Genomic DNA, 18,925 nt, shown 5'->3' with positions numbered 1-18,925 from the left:
AATGGTATATCGAAATACAAAAACAAAATTGATGGGACCCACCTATCCAACACTTTTTCACATATTTTTTTTAAGAAAAACCTCTACCTAGTAACACTTTGGTGGAATTTCACACCTATTTTTGTAATTATTTTTACGCTTCGGTACAATCTTACACGATGTCTTGAATTTAACGCATTCTAACTATCGACCACTACATCGGACAATCCATATTTTAATATAGTATTTTAATTGTTTATAAATATAAAATCCAAATTTCAAATCTGGACAGTAGGATCTTTGATCGAACAGACCAAATGTGACTGAGCACTGTAGTCCTAATCTTCTCACTGCATTCAACCCCTGTCTTATAACAAGAAGTGTACATGAACAATCCACTAGGCTTTGAAAATATTACAACCGATGGAAGCAATATGTTCACCATAATAGATCGTCATTTAATATTCAAGGTGGTGAACTCAACAATTTCTTAATCTACACAACTAACATGTCCTAGTACCTCTATTTTCCTTTTTTTCCATCTCATATATTCCTTTAGTTTTCTTCCTGAAATTCAATAAATTGTATTTGGATTTATATGGGACCCTAATACTTGATTAGATTTGATTGTAATTTACAATCTTATTCTCAAACAATGACGGATAATATTTATTCTCAGGTGTCAATTCGGTAGACTAAGTCCATACAAATTTATACTTTAAATGAGGTCTTGCATGTGGACAACGCGATTGGACCCTTTATAGTCGGCCCTTAAGCCGAATACCAAGTTAAACAAAAAAATAGTTTAAAGATCATTGATGAAAAAACGAATTACTTGTATTTCACTAGCATCGAATCGCAGTACAAATCAAAACTACCTTGATGAAAGGTAACATGTCAACAATGATTCTTAAAATCAACTGAAGACCACAGTGCTTGTGAGTAGGAACAGTAATTGATGATAATGAAATTGGAAATTTGAATGTCCACTTCACCCAAGTGTGTTGATCTTAATGTCCACCTCAACATTAAGTTCATTCACAATGCATCAACTATACATCGAAACTCATCCCTCGAATACATTTCGATAGCCTGATAACGACCGCGCAACAAAGTATCTTCCAACATCGAATTTCGAAAATCACGCGCTGCATTAAGAGTTCCAATATGTCAGAAATAATCATACATTTGGGAGAAATACTGAGTGACACATGGATATCGAACACGAAACGGACACAGAAACGTAGACACAAATAATAATTTGAGAAAATAGAAGTCAAGTGATTTAATGTAACTACATTTGTCGGTGTCGTGTAAGTGTGAGACACCGGAAAAGCCTTAAAACAAAAGTGTTGGTGCTACATAAAGAACAAGATGAAATAAGCAAGGGATTCAGTATATTACTATAGTATGTGTATATTGTAATTAACTCCAATTCAGGAACGTGAGCTATCTTTTGCCAATCTTCCCCAGTTCCTTTCTTGCATCGTTTCTCCAACTTAGGACATTCAACAATAGACAATGTATGCAAGTTTATGAGGTTTTGAAAGCTATTTGGTAGCGACTTTACATTTGTACACGAAATGATTTCTACTCTTTGAAGAGAAGTCATGGCTCCCAACGATTCAGGCAAGTAATCAAAGAATGATAGAGCCAAATTTTGTAGCGAGGGGATAACTTCTAAGCCCTGTAATATCCGGCTGTTTCCACTGCAGCACGAAATTGCCGCTTGACGAAGGGAAGTTAGTTTGTTCATATTACTTGGTAAAACAAGTTGTGGACAATCTTCGATTACAAGTCTCTCAAGACTAGCCAAGTCTCCCATACCTTCTGACAAGGATCTTAATTCATGACATTTATGAATGGTCAAAACTCGAAGAGAAATCAAACCTTGTAACGCATGCATCGAAAAAGACTTAAGTTCATAACACCTTGAAATGTGAAGCTCCTTAAGGACACTAAGAAAGTGAAGATCATCAGGTAATACCTTGAGTTCATGGAAGTTTACGATGATAAGAAATTTAAGATTATGCATACTACACACAATTCTCTCTGGGAATAAATCCACACCTTTATTGGAATGGTAGCGATGGTTTTTTTGACCAACATCAAGGAGTTCAATAGATGGAAGGGATGACAATGCCAACTTGGGAACATTTGAAATGTTAAAGTAGGAAAGTTGTGGTAGCATCTCTACGCCTTCAGCTTTCAACATCCTCTCTAAGTTTGGTAAACCAAGCAGAGTTAAATTCTTCAATGAAATGAAAGCCTTCTCAGATGTAGATTCATATATGTCATCATCAATGTACTTTAAATCTCTCATTCCAAATACATAAAGAGTGGTTAAACAAGGTAATTTACCAAGTGGAGGAAGCCGCTGACAGTTGTTACAGTTGTAGAATGTAATATCGACCAAGCCTTCCAAAATAGATGCATTTCTCATCCAATGTGGAAAATGTATTCCCACATAACCCTCAATCCCAAAACCCTTGAGACCAGTGTGAGGCTCAAGGGCTTCAAGTACTCGCTCAACATCAGTATCAATACCTTGCGAATTAGCGTGACTACCCCATGACAGGTACAAGCAATTTAACTCCTTTTTACCAATCAAATTAGCTTCTTTAGCATCCCATTCACTAGATACATTCTCAAGGCCTCTGATGTGTAGCTTGCCTCCTAGTTGTAAGTCATGTAACTCTGCTAAACCAAACCTCGCCTTCAAACCCACAATGAAAGTGCTTAAAGTTTTGAGACAAGTTAACTTACTAATTTTGGAAGGCATTGAATCTAACGAATTGCAATGTTTAATCACAAGATGCCTGAGGTCTTGAAGCTGTGTCAATTTTTTGGGAAGACTAGAAAGATCAGGACAACAAACAAGTTTTAGTATTTGCAAATTCTGCAACCTACAAACAGACTCAGGCAAGGTCTTGATCCGACTATTAAGAATTTCCAAGTACCTCAGATGTGTTAAACTCTTTAGTGTTGAAGGTTGCGAAGAACATGTACACAATGCTCTAAGAGAAGGTATTGATGGCAAAGTTGAATTAAGAAAGCGCACATCAAACTCAAGAAAAGTTCGCAAAGATTCAGCTTTCTTAAAAGGGATGGTGTTGTAGTTGAATGGTTTATACAAATTAATAAAGGAACAACTTATATGGTGAACTCTACCAGTCAAATTAGTCAAGCTTTTATCATCAAAAGCCATACATTCTTCTCCTGTAATGGACTGAGCTAAATCATGAATTAAATCATGCATTTTGAATGTAACCTCACCCTTTTTATCAGTTTTGACTTCTTGAAAAAATGATCTCGCATATAATTCATTCCACACTTCTTGACCAACATGCTCCACCTCTAAATTTCCAACGGAAGAGATGAATCCATTAGCCAACCAAAGATGGATCAGTTCTTCCTTCACCATTTCAAAATCCTTAGGAAAAACCGCACAAAAAGTAAAACACAGCCTCAGTGATAATTTCAAATTAAAGTAGCTGAGTCTCAATACAGACATGATAGGATTGTCCTCGGATAAGCTCCAAAACTTACTTTCCTTTACAGAAAGCCATTGATGTTCCTCAGTTTTAAAGCGCAAAAGGCTTCCTAGTACTTTTGCGGCAAGAGGCGAACCCACACATTTTCTCACTAACTCCTTGCCTATTGCCACAAGCTCTGCCCGCTCTTCTCTATTTGTTTCAAAAGCTTTTTGTTTAAACAAATACCAGATTGCATCATCAGATAAGCCTAACAAATGATGAGCAGGATAAGTTCCCATGATTGATGCAACAATGTCAAGTCTGGTTGTGACCAAAATTGATGCACCTTTCGTGCCATTTCCACGTTGCAGAAAATACTTGAACTGATTCCATTTCTCTTGGTCTTCAATCCACACATCATCAAGAACAAGTAGATACCTTTTGTTTTGCAAAATTTTTTGAACTTCCTTTTGCATTGATTCTAAAGACGAGAGATCTGGACTTTTTCCAACGGCGGATTCTATGATGGACTGCAAAACTTTCATCATACTAAAATCCTCAGAAACACACACCCATATTTTCAAGTTAAAGTGTGTATCTACCCTTTCATCATTGAAGACCACTTGAGCAAGTGTTGTTTTTCCTTGCCCACCAACACCAACAATGGAATAGACAGAGAGTTCTTCACTATCGACAGCATGACTTAGAAGAAACTCAAAAACTTGCTCTCTGTCACGATCTCTTCCATATACTTTCGGTTCAGTGACGACTGAAGTAGTTTGGCGCCATTCATCATCTCCTCGTTGGCGATCCTCCATGACTACCGCTTGCAATCCAAACTTGATCCTTTCTTCAGCAATAACATCAATCTTTTTAGCAACCTCCTTCATCCTCTTTCCAATATCCCGACGAGCCAAAATCTTCTTAGGATGGAAACGGGTGATCCACTTGTTGTCTCCATGTGCTTTTGATGTTATTGTACAATCATCCAATATTAGTACTATAGTGTTACAAGTTGTGAGGAAAAAACAAAATTGGGAATCTTTTCATCATGTCCGTTTATTTGTTCAGTTAGTAGTAAAATTCTTCACTTTCAAGTGTATGATTTCATCATTGGTAATTAATAATTAGTTCTGTAGTAGTCTCTCTGATCCTATGAAGTACATGCACTCTTCGAATTAGGCTATGTGCCTTATTGTTGAACTAAAATAGCAAAAGTATTAAATTATATGAGTAAAATATAAATTTTTATTTTTACAATAACTATTTTTAGATTTCGTGTATGTTACATGGGTTATTTCAATAATTAACCGTAAATAATAAACATGTATATAATGACTATATATTTTTTTTTTTTAGATTGTGTTTTTTTTTTCCAGATCCATTGTATAAGAGCGGTGGTCGAGCTTTGCATTTGCGTTTTTCTTTCTATATTTGATATGTGAGAGCGGTGGTTGGAGAAGAAAGAATAGAGGAGAGAAGGCGGTGTGAACGGGAGAGAGTGAGTCCAGTGGCGATGAGGCGAATGAGCGGTAAGGTGATCGGAGAAGAGAGAGAAGGCAGTGTGGCATGTGTGAGAGGGAGACAATAGAGAGAATTGAATTAAGTTTTGCCATGTCACCTAAGACCATTTTGAATGGATGGTCTCAAATTTTGAAGACTGGGTATCTATTGGGTAACTCTATTGGGAAGTTTTTTTTTTTTTTTTTGACGATCCTATAAGACCTAAGGTTTGACTTAACACTACTAAAATAAGTAAGACCCACATTTTTTTTAGGTTTAAATATGTTTTTGGTCCCTATATATACATCAACTTTACGTTTTAGTTCCTCTGAAATTTTCCTTTAACTTTTAGTTCTTCAAAAAAAAATTCATCTTCTCTTTTGGTGCATCTTTTAAAGTAAACTCATATGCAAAATTAATATATTTTAATAAAATTTTGCAGAAAAATTCATAATATTATAAGAATCTCTCCCAAAAAAATTAGAATTTTTAACAAAACATGAATTTAATATTAATTTTTATATTTTTGACGGTTCAAAATTCATATTTAATTTATGTTTTGTTAAAAAATTCTAATTTTTTTGGGGAATTTTTTTTATAATATTCTACATATTTATGCACAATTTCATTAAGAAAATACAAAAATTAACTTAAAAATAGGGACCAAAAGTAGTGATTGAAAATTTTATAGGGACTAAAAGTTGAAGGAAAATTTTAGAGTGACTAAAACGAAAAGTAGGTATATTTATAGGGACCAAAAACCTATTTAACATTTTTTTTAATATTAATAAATTGAAATGTAATAATATAAAATTATTGATAGTTGATTAGTAAGTTCCATTTATGAAATTTGTGTGAGATGCATAGGGATTGAATGTTGGTTTAAATATGTTTTTGGTCCCTATAAAATTGAGATATTTTAAGTTTAGTCCTTACTTAATTTTAATAGTTTTTTTTAGTCCCTAAAAAAAACAGAAATCCACCATTTTGAAACGCCATAAAATAAAACACCATGGTGCCGGCATCCTTCACAAATTTCTCATGCTGGTTGTCAAAATATCCAACACCGCGATCCAGTATGGCCGATATTTGACAACCCGGTCATGTATCTTAATCGAGCCAATAAGTAGCTTTTCTGTAACCCAACTCTCAACGAAAACATCAATTTTTATGACTTTAACTAATAAAAAGAGTCCACCCCAAAAGACTAGTTCACAGATAAATAGTGAAGGGATGTCTGCCATGGTTTCGCCAAAGGATGCAGTGACTTCTTTATATGGCAGAGTTTTCGCGATCTACCATTCGCTATCGACAACATTGTTAAATACTAGATTGAACTTTCTTATCTACTCAATGTCAAACTCACCAGAGAGAGTACTACTACCATATCACAACTAGTGGGAAACCAAAGTATAAATTACTAAGGATGATGATATAGCACCGATTCTTTTGATCTATGAAGCAGGAATACAGACATGGACATCGGACACGACACAAACACTGACATGCCGACACCGCTAATAATTCGAGAACACGCCACGTATCCGACATCAGGACACGTCTAATCCGAGAAGTGTCCGTGTTTTATAGCTTTTGATCAAAGGAATGTCCGGTGTCTAACACATGTCAGTGTCCTACACCAACACGTCATTTTCTCGAATAACTACCAGGGTCGACGCATCAGCGCCATGTCTGGTATTTGTGTCTATCTAAGTCTATGTAGCACTAACCCTTTTATCGAAGGCGTGTCTGGTGTCCGACACATGTACCAACATAACATTGACACATGTGATTACATTCAATTATGTAATTTTCTCAAATAATTACCAATATCAACATGTCAATGTCAGTTTTGTGTTCCGTGTCTGGTTTCCGTGTTTCAAAATAACAATCGAAACGAATATAGAGTATGCAAGGAAGAACTTACAGATTGAACAAGCTTAGCAGCTTTAGAAATGGTCCCAATTTTTTTATTAGTCTTCCAAACTCTTGGATATAGGTCTTGGACCTTTTGCAGCAGCACATACCTTATAACAAAATAATAAAAATAATTCAGATTAACAAAAAAAAAAAAAAACTATACCCTAAAAACTATAGAACTAAAGGAAAAAGAATCTTACCACAATGCTACGTTTATTTGATATGTTAATTTGTTGGTATGGTTTAGCAATAAGTAGAGGCGAATTAGAGAGTGAAAGCATTCAGGATTTTGACACTGCTTGCCGCGGTGGCTGATGGCTAACTCCGCCCGAGATTTCTGGACAGGTTTGGCTTTTGGCGGGCAGTTGAGTGCGATTTCGACATGCTGCTGATGTAAGGTTGGTGTGGAAGTGGATGATGGATTGGGTTTTTTTCTTTTTTTTTTTTTTTGAGGGAGGATTGGGTTTGTAAATGCATCCAAATTAATGTTTTTTTAGTTTAAAATTAGTCATTTATGTTTATTTATTTTTTTACGAATTAAAATTTGTCATCTATATTATGTGAATTTGATTCAGTTGATATATATGTAAGGGTTGAGTTTAAATTCCGGACATTCTACTTATTCGTTATAAAAGTAAATTTATAACCATCAGACTATTTTAAAAAAAAAAAAAAAAAAAAAACAAATTTGATCATTTATATCACTAGAAGTATGCATTTAGGGTGTGTTTGGTAAAAAAAAGCTATAAGCTAGCTGATAGCTGAAAAGCTAGTTTATAGCTGATGGCTGATAGCTGATAGCTGATAGCTTATAGCTGAAAAGTTAGCTGATTAAAATTAAAAGTGTTTGGTAAAATTAGCTGTTGAAGTGACTATAAATATAAAATGACATAAAAGGACATGCTTGTTTAATTTTTTTTAATATCATATATATAATTTTTATTACTTAACACATTTATTTTTAAATATTTAAATATATTTCAAATTATTTTCATCTCCAAAATAATAAATGTATTTATGAATTCAATCGAATTTTTTTATTTAACAATTTTTATTTTATTTTTATGAATTTTATTTAACTAAACTTGCTTCACTACTATTATAAATTTTATATAAAATTATATATTATATGAATTATGAGCAAAGTAAAAAAAAAAACAAAAAAGTGGACAAGAAAATTTAAAAAGTCATACATGGTAAACATGGTGGTTAGTTGAAGAAGATAGTGGGTAGTTTTTTTTTATTATAATAAAATAAAATAAAATTAAGAAAAGGTTAAAATGGGAAGAAAGCATAAAAAGCTACAAGCTATAAGCTAAAAAGCTACTTGGATTAGCTTCTTAAAAAACGCTATAAACTAGTGAGAAAAGCTTTTTACCAAACACGTCTCATTTTATCAAAACAAGCTTATAAGTTAGTCCAACAAGCTATAAGCTAGCTTTTTTGTGTTACCAAACACAGCCTTAGACTTTTAAATCATGAGGCTATTTGAATGATGCAAGCTGGTCTGTGTGAATCTTGCATTTATTTTTCTATTCAAAATGTGGAGGTTTAATAATTGAGTTCAGGTTGGTTGGGATTAGGAGGGATTGAATGAGCGAGGAATAGATGTTTTTCCTTTATGAGCACTAGCGTCCAAACGGGCACTCCCGTGCCCGTCTGTTCGCTCTTTCTACTACGCTAACGCATGTTACTCATAAACAGTATGTTTTTCAACATCAATGTTGGTTTAGTTTTTCTTCATATATCTTGGAGAAAATTATTAGAACTAAAAGAATGATCAAGCTTGATAAAAAAAAATAAAAAAAAAGAAGGATTAAACTTGATAAAAAATGAAAGATGTGTAATTCATGCATTTCTTTAACATGGAGTTACGTAATATGTGTAATGAAAGAGTGTGTGTACTAGAGCAAGGTGGAGCTTGGGATAGTCACCTACCGTTGATAGAGTTCACATACAACAACAGTTACCATTCGAGTATTGGTATGGCCTCGTTCGAAGCTTTGTATGGTCGGAGGTGCAGGACTCCTTTATGCTGGTTTGAGTTAGGAGAAAGTGTTGTGTTGGGACCGGATTTGGTTCATCAGACTACGGAGAAAGTCAAGATGATTAGAGAAAAGATGAAAGCGTCGCAGAGTCGACAAAAGAGTTACCATGACAAGCGTAGGAAGGCCCTTGAGTTTCAAGAGGGGGATCATGTATTTCTGAGAGTTACTCCTATGACGGGTGTAAGACGTGAATTGAAGTCGAAGCAGTTGACTTCAAAGTTCATTGGTCCATATCAGATATCAGAGAGGGTTGGTGTAACGCCCTAGTTGTTATTTTATTTTATTTTGATTTATTTGGAGTATCATATGTGATTTTATATGATTTTTGGTGATTTATGTGGTGTGTGCATTTTATTATATAGTTTATTATAATAATAACTAAAATAAGTGGAAAATAATATTATTTTAGAAATTATAGAGTTAATTAGGATTTAATAAAAATTAAGGGAGTTTAATGAAATAGGGGGAGTTATAGTTTGGGAGTTAGAAAAAGAAAAAGAAACAGTCAGTACGTTTTTACGTAAGAAAACTAAGTTTTTGGGAGAAAAGGGAGAAGAAGAGCAAGAACAAGATAGGAGAGCCTAGGAACCGATTTTGCTGTGTAATCCTTCTGCAAAACTAAAGTAAGGGTGAGACTATCTCTCAATAATCATAATCTATAATTTCTGAAAATTGACCTAATTGCTTAGTTTTGGAAAATAGAATTGAGGGTTAGGGTTTGATGATGATTCTGGAGGGAATGAGTAATGATCATGTTAATTCTGTTGTAATGTGATGTTCAAAATGAAATCTTAATCTATATTGTTGTTGTGATCACAAATTGATTGAAAATATAATTGATTGGATGAATTGATGAAGTTTGGTATGATGGTGGAATGATCTGCATTGTTGTTGTTAATGTCTGTTTGTGTTTCCTTTAGATGCCTAGTTGTGTATAGAACCTGTACACATCTGCTGGAAAACATTTTGGGTGATCAGGGGATTAAAATTGGGTTTTTGGAGTGAGAAGAGGTTGAACCCGCAGGTTTTTGCACTGCCCAGATGAATGGTCGCTTAAGCGAACGACCCGTCGCTTAAGCGAGCATTCAAGCAAGCTGCCAAGAATGTGATTTTGCCCGTTCGCTTAAGCGAACAGTGAGCGAGCCTGTAAGCGAAAATTTGATTTGATTCTGCCAAGAATTCGCTTAAGCGAACCGTAAGCGAGCGGAACCCAGACTTACTGTAAGCCGGTCGCTTAAGCGAACTAGCCGTCGCTTAAGCGAAGTCAACCTTAGTCAGCCACTTTTTGAACTTTGCCTCATGCATTAGGGGACCCTTTTTAGCATTCAAACATGTTCCTTTCAACTTGTATAACCCTTATTTATACGCTGGATCCTAATGGAACGTTTTAGTATTAGAATTCGTTAAGTTTAGTGAATTGGGAGGTGATCGAGTATGAGCCGAGTGAGTATACACTATGTTGAATGAACTTGATGCATTGGTCTGATTATTATTAATTGTACATTTTCTGGAATGGTGAATTGGTTTTATGGCATCGTGAGTCATATATACATATATGCATTAGTTGAGTTGTATGTAGATATACACAAGTGGGTTAGTTGCATAAGCATAAAAGTGGGAGAGCTTCGGCTTTGGAACGCCTTGTCGTTCAAAGCGGTGGAACACTAGTTGTTCAAAGCGGTGTTGAGCGGTGTGGGTCACGGCCCTGAATATGGTACCACATGCATAGTTGCATTTTTCGAGGAGTCTTAGAGGGGCGTCATGTCATTCATGAGTTATTATTGTTGATTGAATTGCTATATCTGGATGATTATTGTTGATTATGAAATACTTATGCGTATTGAATAATCATTGATATTGTTGAGTGTTAGATTCAATTGATGTTATTATATATTATTTTTATTGACTGAGAATCTCACCCCTTCTGCTTGAAAACGTTGCCCTTCCTATGGGTAACTTGCAGGTGATCCTGAGTAGTAGGTGGTGGCTCAAAGTGTCTAGGGCTCTGATACGTGGGATGAGATTTTTAATGTTTCTTTCATTCCTATGTATCAAATTTTGGATAATGCTGTTGTAGCCCTATGATTGTTGGATTTTCTGGTTGAGGCTTTTATGCCAAGAATTTAATATGTTGTGGTTGTTAATGTCGAGATAATAATTCCGCTGAAAAATTAATGATGATTTTTGAAGGTTGTGAATTAAATAGATTTTTATATTCTATTGACAAGATTTTTGAATTAGAAGTGTGACATGCCCGTTGGGTTAATACTCTGATGCATGTTTATTTTATTAAATATTTGATAATTGGGAACGGGGTGTTACAATTGGTATCAGAGCAGGTCGGTCCGTCCGGCCGACTAGTAGAGTCGTGTTGAGCCACCTAGGATAGAGTGTCAACTCTAATGTTGTTTTTGTTGTTGTTCTGAATTGTTATTTCTTATGTAGAACTTTGAAATGGCTGGTCGTAATGATGCTGCTATCGCTGCTGCACTTGAGGTTGTTGCTCAAGCTGTAGGACAGCAACCAGCTGCTGGTAACGGTGAGGTGAGGATGCTGGAGACCTTCTTGAGGAACCATCCACCAACATTCAAGGGAAGGTATGACCCCGATGGTGCCCAGACGTGGCTTAAGGAAGTGGAACGAATTTTCAGGGTCATGCAATGCTAAGAGATACGGAAGGTGCGGTTCAGGACGCACATGTTAGCTGAGGAGGCTGATGACTGGTGGGTAAGTCTGTTACCTGTGCTTGAACAGGATGGTGCGGTGATTACTTGGGCTGTGTTCAGGAGAGAATTTCTGAATAGGTACTTTCCGGAGGATGTCAGAGGTAAGAAGGAGATTGAATTTCTGCAGCTGAAGCAGGGTGACATGTCTGTCATAGAGTATGCTGCGAAGTTTGTGGAACTTGCTAAGTTCTACCCTCATTATACTGCAGAGACAGCTGAATTCTCCAAATGTATAAAGTTTGAGAATGGCCTAAGGGCTGACATCAAGAGGGCTATTGGATACCAGAAGATCAGAAACTTCTCTGAGTTGGTAAGTAGCTGCAGAATCTATGAAGAGGACACAGAAGCTCATTACAAGGTGATGAGTGACCGCAGAGGCAAGGGACAGCAGAGTCGTCCGAAGCCGTATAGTGCTCCTGCTGACAAGGGAAAGCAAAGATTGAATGATGAGAGGAGGCCCAAGAGGAGGGATGCTCCTGTGGATATTGTTTGTTATAAGTGTGGCGAGAAAGGCCACAAGAGTAATGTTTGCACTAAAGATGAGCAGAAATGTTTCAGGTGTGGTCAGAAGGGACACACTCTAGCTGATTGCAAGCGTGGTGACGTTGTTTGCTATAACTGCAATGATGAAGGCCATATCAGTTCACAGTGCACTCAACCAAAGAAGGTTAGAACCGGTGGGAAAGTGTTTGCATTGACTGGTACGCAGACTACTAGTGAGGATCGACTTATCAGAGGTACTTGTTTCTTTAATAGTACTCCTTTAATTGCTATTATAGACACTGGTGCTACTCATTGTTTCATTGCTTTAGAATGTGCATATAAGTTGGGTTTGATTGTATCTGACATGAAAGGAGAGATGGTTGTTGAAACTCTAGCTAAGGGTTCAGTGACTACTTCTCTTGTTTGTTTGAGGTTTCCTATATCTATGTTTGGTAGGGATTTTGAGGTAGACTTAGTGTGTTTACCGCTGACGGGTATGGATGTTATTTTTGGGATGAATTGGTTAGAGTATAACCGAGTTCATATAAACTGCTTTAGCAAGACAGTGCATTTTTCTTCTGCTGAAGAAGAGGGTGGAGTTGAATTTTTGACTACGAAACAGATGAAGCAGCTAGAACGTGATGGAATTCTGATGTACTCATTGATGGCATCCTTATCGTTAGAGAATCAGGCTGTGATTGACAAGTTACCAGTGGTAAATGATTTTCCTGAGGTGTTTCCAGATGAGATTCCTGATGTGCCACCAAAAAGGGAAGTTGAATTTTCAATTGACCTTGTTCCAGGAACGAAGCCGGTGTCGATGGCACCTTATCGTATGTCAGCATCTGAGTTGGCTGAATTGAAGAAACAATTGGAAGACTTGCTTGATAAGAAGTTCGTAAGACCGAGTGTTTCACCGTGGGGAGCGCCTGTGTTGTTGGTAAAGAAGAAGGATAGTAGTATGAGGCTATGCATTGACTATCGTTAGTTGAATAAAGTTACGATAAAGAACAGGTATCCGCTTCCGAGGATTGACGACTTGATGGATCAGTTGGTTGGTGCAAAGATTTTTAGTAAAATTGACTTGAGGTCAGGCTACCATCAGATCAAGGTGAAGGATGAGGATATGCAGAAGACTGCCTTTAGGACACGATATGGTCATTACGAATATAAGGTGATGCCTTTCAGTGTTACTAATGTGCCTGGTGTGTTCATGGAGTATATGAACAGAATTTTCCATGCCTATCTGGATAAATTTGTGGTTGTATTCATTGATAACATTTTGATCTATTCTAGAACTGAAGAAGAGCATGCAGAACATCTGAAGATTGTGTTGCAAGTATTGAAAGAGAAGAAGTTGTATGCCAAATTGTCGAAGTGTGAGTTCTGGTTAAATGAAGTGAGTTTTCATGGCCACATTATTTCTGGTAGTGGTATTGCAGTGGATCCTTAAAAAGTTGATGCAGTAGCACAATGGGAGACTCCAAAGTCAGTGACAGAGATCAGAAGTTTCTTGGGTTTGGCTGGTTATTACCGCAGGTTTATTGAGGGATTTTCAAAGTTAGCATTGCCGTTGACTCAGTTAACTTGTAAGGGTAAGTCTTTTGTGTGGGATGCTCAGCGTGAGAGTAGCTTCAATGAATTGAAGAGAAGGTTGACAACTGCTCCTATTTTAATTTTGCCTAAGCCGGAAGAACCGTTTGTTGTTTACTGTGATGCGTCTAAGCTGGGTTTATGAGGTGTTTTGATGCAAGATGGTAAGGTAGTAGCGTATGCTTCTAGGCAGCTGAGGGTACATGAAAAGAATTATCCTACTCACAATTTGGAGTTGGCTGCGGTAGTTTTTGTTTTGAAGATTTGGAGGCACTACTTGTATGGTTCCAGGTTTGAAGTGTTTAGTGATCACAAGAGCTTGAAATATTCATTTGATCAAAAGGAGTTGAACATGAGGCAGAGGAGATGGTTAGAGCTGTTGAAGGATTATGATTTTGGGTTGAACTATCATCCGGGTAAAGCCAATGTAGTTGCAGATGCTTTGAGTAGGAAGACGTTACACATGTCGGCTTTAATGGTAAAGGAATTTGAGTTGCTTGAATAGTTTAGAGACTTGAGTCTTGTTTGTGAATTGTCACCTCAGAGTGTGCAGTTGGGTATGTTGAAAATCAATAGTGAATTCTTGAATAGTATCAGAGAAGCGCAACAGGTTGATGTCAAGTTTGTGGATTTAATGGTTAATAGTAATCAAGCTGAAGATAGTGATTTCAAAGTTGATGAACAAGGTGTGTTGAGGTTCAGAGGTAGAATTTGTATTCCGGACAATGATGAGTTGAAAAAGTTGATCTTGGAAGAAAGTCACAAGAGTAGCTTGAGTATCCATCCGGGAGCTACGAAGATGTATCATGATTTGAAAAAGCTGTTTTGGTGGTCCGGTTTGAAGCGTGATGTTGCTCAATTTGTGTATGCGTGTTTGACTTGCCAGAAGTCTAAGGTCGAGCATCAGAAGCCTGCAGGGTTGTTGATACCATTAGATGTTCCAGAGTGGAAGTGGGACAACATTTCTATGGATTTTGTGACAATTTTACCAAACACTCCGAGGGGACATGATTCTATATGGGTTGTGGTCGATAGGTTGACGAAGTCAGCGCACTTTATTCCGATAAATATCAGTTTTCCGGTAGCTCAGTTGGCGGAGATTTATATCCGTGACATTGTGAAGATGCATGGTGTTCCGTCGAGTACTGTGTCAGATAGAGATCCGAGGTTCACTTCTAGATTATGGAAGCGTTTGCAAGATGCTTTGGGTTCGAAATTGAGGCTGAGTTTGGCTTATCATCCTCATACGGATGGTCAATCGGAGAGGACGATACAATCTTTAGAGGATCTACTGAGAGTGTGTGTACTTGAGCAAGGTGGAGCTTGGGATAGTCACCTACCGTTGATAGAGTTTACCTACAACAATAGTTACCATTCGAGTATTGGTATGGCACCATTTGAAGCCTTGTACGGTCGAAGGTGCATAACTCCTTTGTGTTGGTTTGAGTTAGGAGAAAGTGTGATGTTGGGGCCAGACATAGTGCAACAGACTACAGAAAAGGTTAAGTTGATAAGAGAACAGATGAAAGCGTCGCAGAGTCGACAGAAGAGCTATCATGACAAACGTAGGAAAGACCTTCAGTTTCAAGAGGGAGATCATGTGTTCTTGAGAGTCACTCCTATGACAGGTGTAGGCCGTGCCTTAAAATCTAAGAAGTTGACTCCGAAGTTTATTGGCCCATATCAGATATCTAAGAGGGTTGGAACAGTGGCATATCGAGTGGGTTTGCCACCTCATCTTTCGAATTTGCATGACGTGTTTCATGTGTCACAATTACGAAAGTATGTACCGGATCCGTCGCATGTTATTCCTAGAGATGATGTGCAAGTTAGAGACAACCTTACGGTGGAGACCTTACCGTTGAGAATTGATGATCGAAAGGTGAAGTCCTTGAGGGGTAAAGAGATACCTCTTGTGAGAGTCGTTTGGGGTGGAGCGACTGGTGAAAGTTTAACTTAGGAGTTGGAGAGTAAGATGCGGCAGTCGTACCCAGAGTTGTTTGTTTGAGGTAAGATTTCGAGGACGAAATTCTCCAAGTTGGGGAGAGTTGTAACGCCCTAGTTGTTATTTTATTTTATTTTGATTTATTTGGAGTATCATCTGTGATTTTATATGATTTTTGGTGATTTATGTGGTGTGTGCATTTTATTATATAGTTTATTACAATAATAACTAAAATAAGTGGAAATTAATATTATTTTAGAAATTAGGGAGTTAATTAGGATTTAATAAAAATTAAGGGAGTTTAATGAAATAGGGGGAGTTATAGTTTGGGAGTTAGAAAAAGAAAAAGAAACAGTCAGAACGTTTTTACGTAAGAAAACTAAGCTTTTGGGAGAAAATGGAGAAGAAGAGCAAGAACAAGAGAGGAGAGCCTAGGAACCGATTTTGCTGTGTAATCCTTCTGCAAAACTAAGGTAAGGGTGAGACTATCTCTCAATAATCATAATCTATAATTTCTGAAAATTGACCTAATTGCTTAGTTTTGGAAAATAGAATTGAGGGTTAGGGTTTGATTTTGATTCTGGAGGGAATGAGTAATGATCATGTTAATTCTGTTGTAATGTGATGTTCAAAATGAAATCTTAATCTATACTGTTGTTGTGATCACAAATTGATTGAAAATATAATTGATTGGATGAATTGATGAAGTTTGGTATGATGGTGGAATGATCTGCATTGTTGTTGTTGATATCTGTTTGTGTTTCCTTTAGATGCCTAGTTGTGTATAGAACCTGTAAACATCTGCTAGAAAACGTTTTGGGTGATCAGGGGATTAAAATTGGGTTTTTGGAGTGAGTAGACGTTAAACCCGCAGGTTTTTGCACTGCCCAGATGAATGGTCACTTAAGCGAACGACCCGTCGCTTAAGCGAGCATTCATGCAAGCTGCCCAGAATGTGATTTTTCTCGTTCGCTTAAGCGAACAGTGAGCGAGCCTGTAAGCGAATATTTGATTTGATTGTGCCAAGAATTTGCTTAAGCGAACCGTAAGCGAGCGGAACCCAGATTTACTGTAAGCCGGTCGCTTAAGCGAAGTCAACCTTAGTCAGCCACTTTTTGAACTTTGCCTCGTGCATTAGGGGACCCTTTTTAGCATTCAAACATGTTCCTTTCAACTTGTATAACCCTTATTTATACGTTGGATCCTAATGGAACGTTTTATAATTAGAATTCGTTAAGTTTAGTGAATTGGGAGGTGATCGAGTATGAGCCGAGTGAGTATACACTATGTTGAATGAACTTGATGCATTGGTCTGATTATTATTAATTGTACATTTTCTGGAATGGTGAATTGGTTTTATGGCATCGTGAGTCATATATACATATATGCATTAGTTGAGTTGTATGTAGATATACACAAGTGGGTTAGTTGCATAAGCATAAAAGTGGGAGAGCTTCGGCTTTGGAACGCCTTGTCGTTCAAAGCGGTGGAACACTAGTTGTTCAAAGCGGTGTTGAGCGGTGTGGGTCACGGCCCTGAATATGGTACCACATGTATAGTTGCATTTTTCGAGGAGTCTTAGAGAGGCGTCATGTCATTCATGAGTTATTATTGTTGATTGAATTGCTATATCTGGATGATTGTTGTTGATTATGAAATACTTATTCCTATTGAATAATCATTGATATTGTAGAGTGTTAGATTCAATTGATGTTATTATATATTATTTTTATTGACTGAGAATCTCACCCCTTCTACTTGAAAATGTTGCCCTTCCTATGGGTAACTTGCAGGTGATCCTGAGTAGTAGGTGGTGGCTCAAAGTGTCTAGGGCTCTGATACGTGGGATGAGATTTTTAATGTGTCTTTCATTCCTATGTATCAAATTTTGGATAATGCTGTTGTAGCCCTATGATTGTTGGATTTTCTGGTTGAGGCTTTTATGCCAAGAATTTAATATGTTGTGGTTGTAAATGTCGAGATAATAATTCCGCTGAAAAATTAATGATGATTTTTGAAGGTTGTGAATTAAATAGATTTTTATATTCTATTTACAAGATTTTTGAATTAGAAGTGTGACATGCCCGTTGGGTTAATACTCTGATGCATGTTTATTTTATTAAATATTTGATAATTGGGAACGGGGTGTTACAGTTGGAACAGTGGCATATAGAGTGGGTTTGCCATCACATATTTCGAATTTGCATGATGTGTTCCATGTGTCGCAACTTCGAAAGTATGTAGCGGATCCTTCGCATGTTATTCCAAGAGATGATGTGCAAGTTAGAGACAACCTTACAGTTGAGACCTTACCGTTGAGGATTGAAGACCGTGAGGTGAAGAAGTTGAGAGGCAAGGATATACCTCTAGTGAAGGTTGTTTGGGGTGGAGTAACCGGTGCAAGTTTGACTTGGGAGCTAGAAAGTAAGATGCGGGAGTCGTATCCAGAGTTATTTGTTTGAGGTAATATTTCGAGGACGAAATTCTCTAAGTTGGGGAGAGTTGTAACGCCCTAGCCGTGATTTTAATTATTTTGAATTATTTAAAGTCTTTTATATGATTTTTATTAATATTTGTTGATTATGTGGTGTGCATTATTTTATTATATAGTTTATTTTAATATAATTAGAATAATGTGTGAATTAATATTATTTTGGAGTTTGGGGGGTTATGTTATAATTAATAGAATTAATGGGGAGTTAATGAAATAAGGGGAGTTATATTTTGAGGAGTTAGGAAAAGAAAAGAGTCAGAACTGCTTTTACGTGAAACCAAGCTTTGGGAGAGAAAACCAAGAACAAGGGAGAAGAGCCAAGAGAATCCAATTGTTGTGCATTTTTCCTTCTGAATTAAGGTAAGGGTGAGGTTTACTTCAGTAGTGTAGATGTTTAATTCTGATTTTTGGATTTAATAGGTTTATGATAGAATTTGGGAATTGAGTTAGGTTTTGGATTTCTTTGATTTTGGGTGAATTGAGGGTAGGAACCCTGTTTTGGTGTTAGAAATAGGTTCTAAGTGCATACAGTATTTTATTTCACATCTGTAAACTGATTTGGGGAGTGAAATTAAGAAAATTGGGAGTTTGGGGAAAAACCTGCATTCTGCTCGTACTGATGTTCATCGCTCGCCTCGCGAGTAGCCATAACTCGCCTTAGCGAGTGAGCAACTTCATAGCTTGCCTCGCGAGCAAGACAACTCGCCATGGCGAGTACCTGTGAGAAAACCTGACTTTTTGAGTTGTTGTTATAAGGT

General features: G+C 36.9%; 1 protein-coding gene across 1 annotated transcript; it reads right to left on the bottom strand.

The window, feature by feature from the left end:
* Positions 1-1,265: 1,265 nt before the first annotated feature.
* On the bottom strand, positions 1,266-4,445 carry LOC25496493 (disease resistance protein RGA2). Its single transcript, XM_013596870.3, has one exon. It carries the CDS (start codon positions 4,343-4,345, stop codon positions 1,274-1,276), a length of 3,072 nt encoding a protein of 1,023 aa, XP_013452324.3. The 5' UTR covers positions 4,346-4,445; the 3' UTR covers positions 1,266-1,273.
* Between the last annotated feature and the right edge of the window lie 14,480 nt (positions 4,446-18,925).

The sequence above is a fragment of the Medicago truncatula genome, chromosome 6, assembly GCF_003473485.1.
Source record: "Medicago truncatula cultivar Jemalong A17 chromosome 6, MtrunA17r5.0-ANR, whole genome shotgun sequence".
NCBI lineage: Eukaryota > Viridiplantae > Streptophyta > Magnoliopsida > Fabales > Fabaceae > Medicago > Medicago truncatula.
Note: the sequence above shows the minus strand (reverse complement) of the source record. Positions and strands in the feature narration are given on the sequence as shown.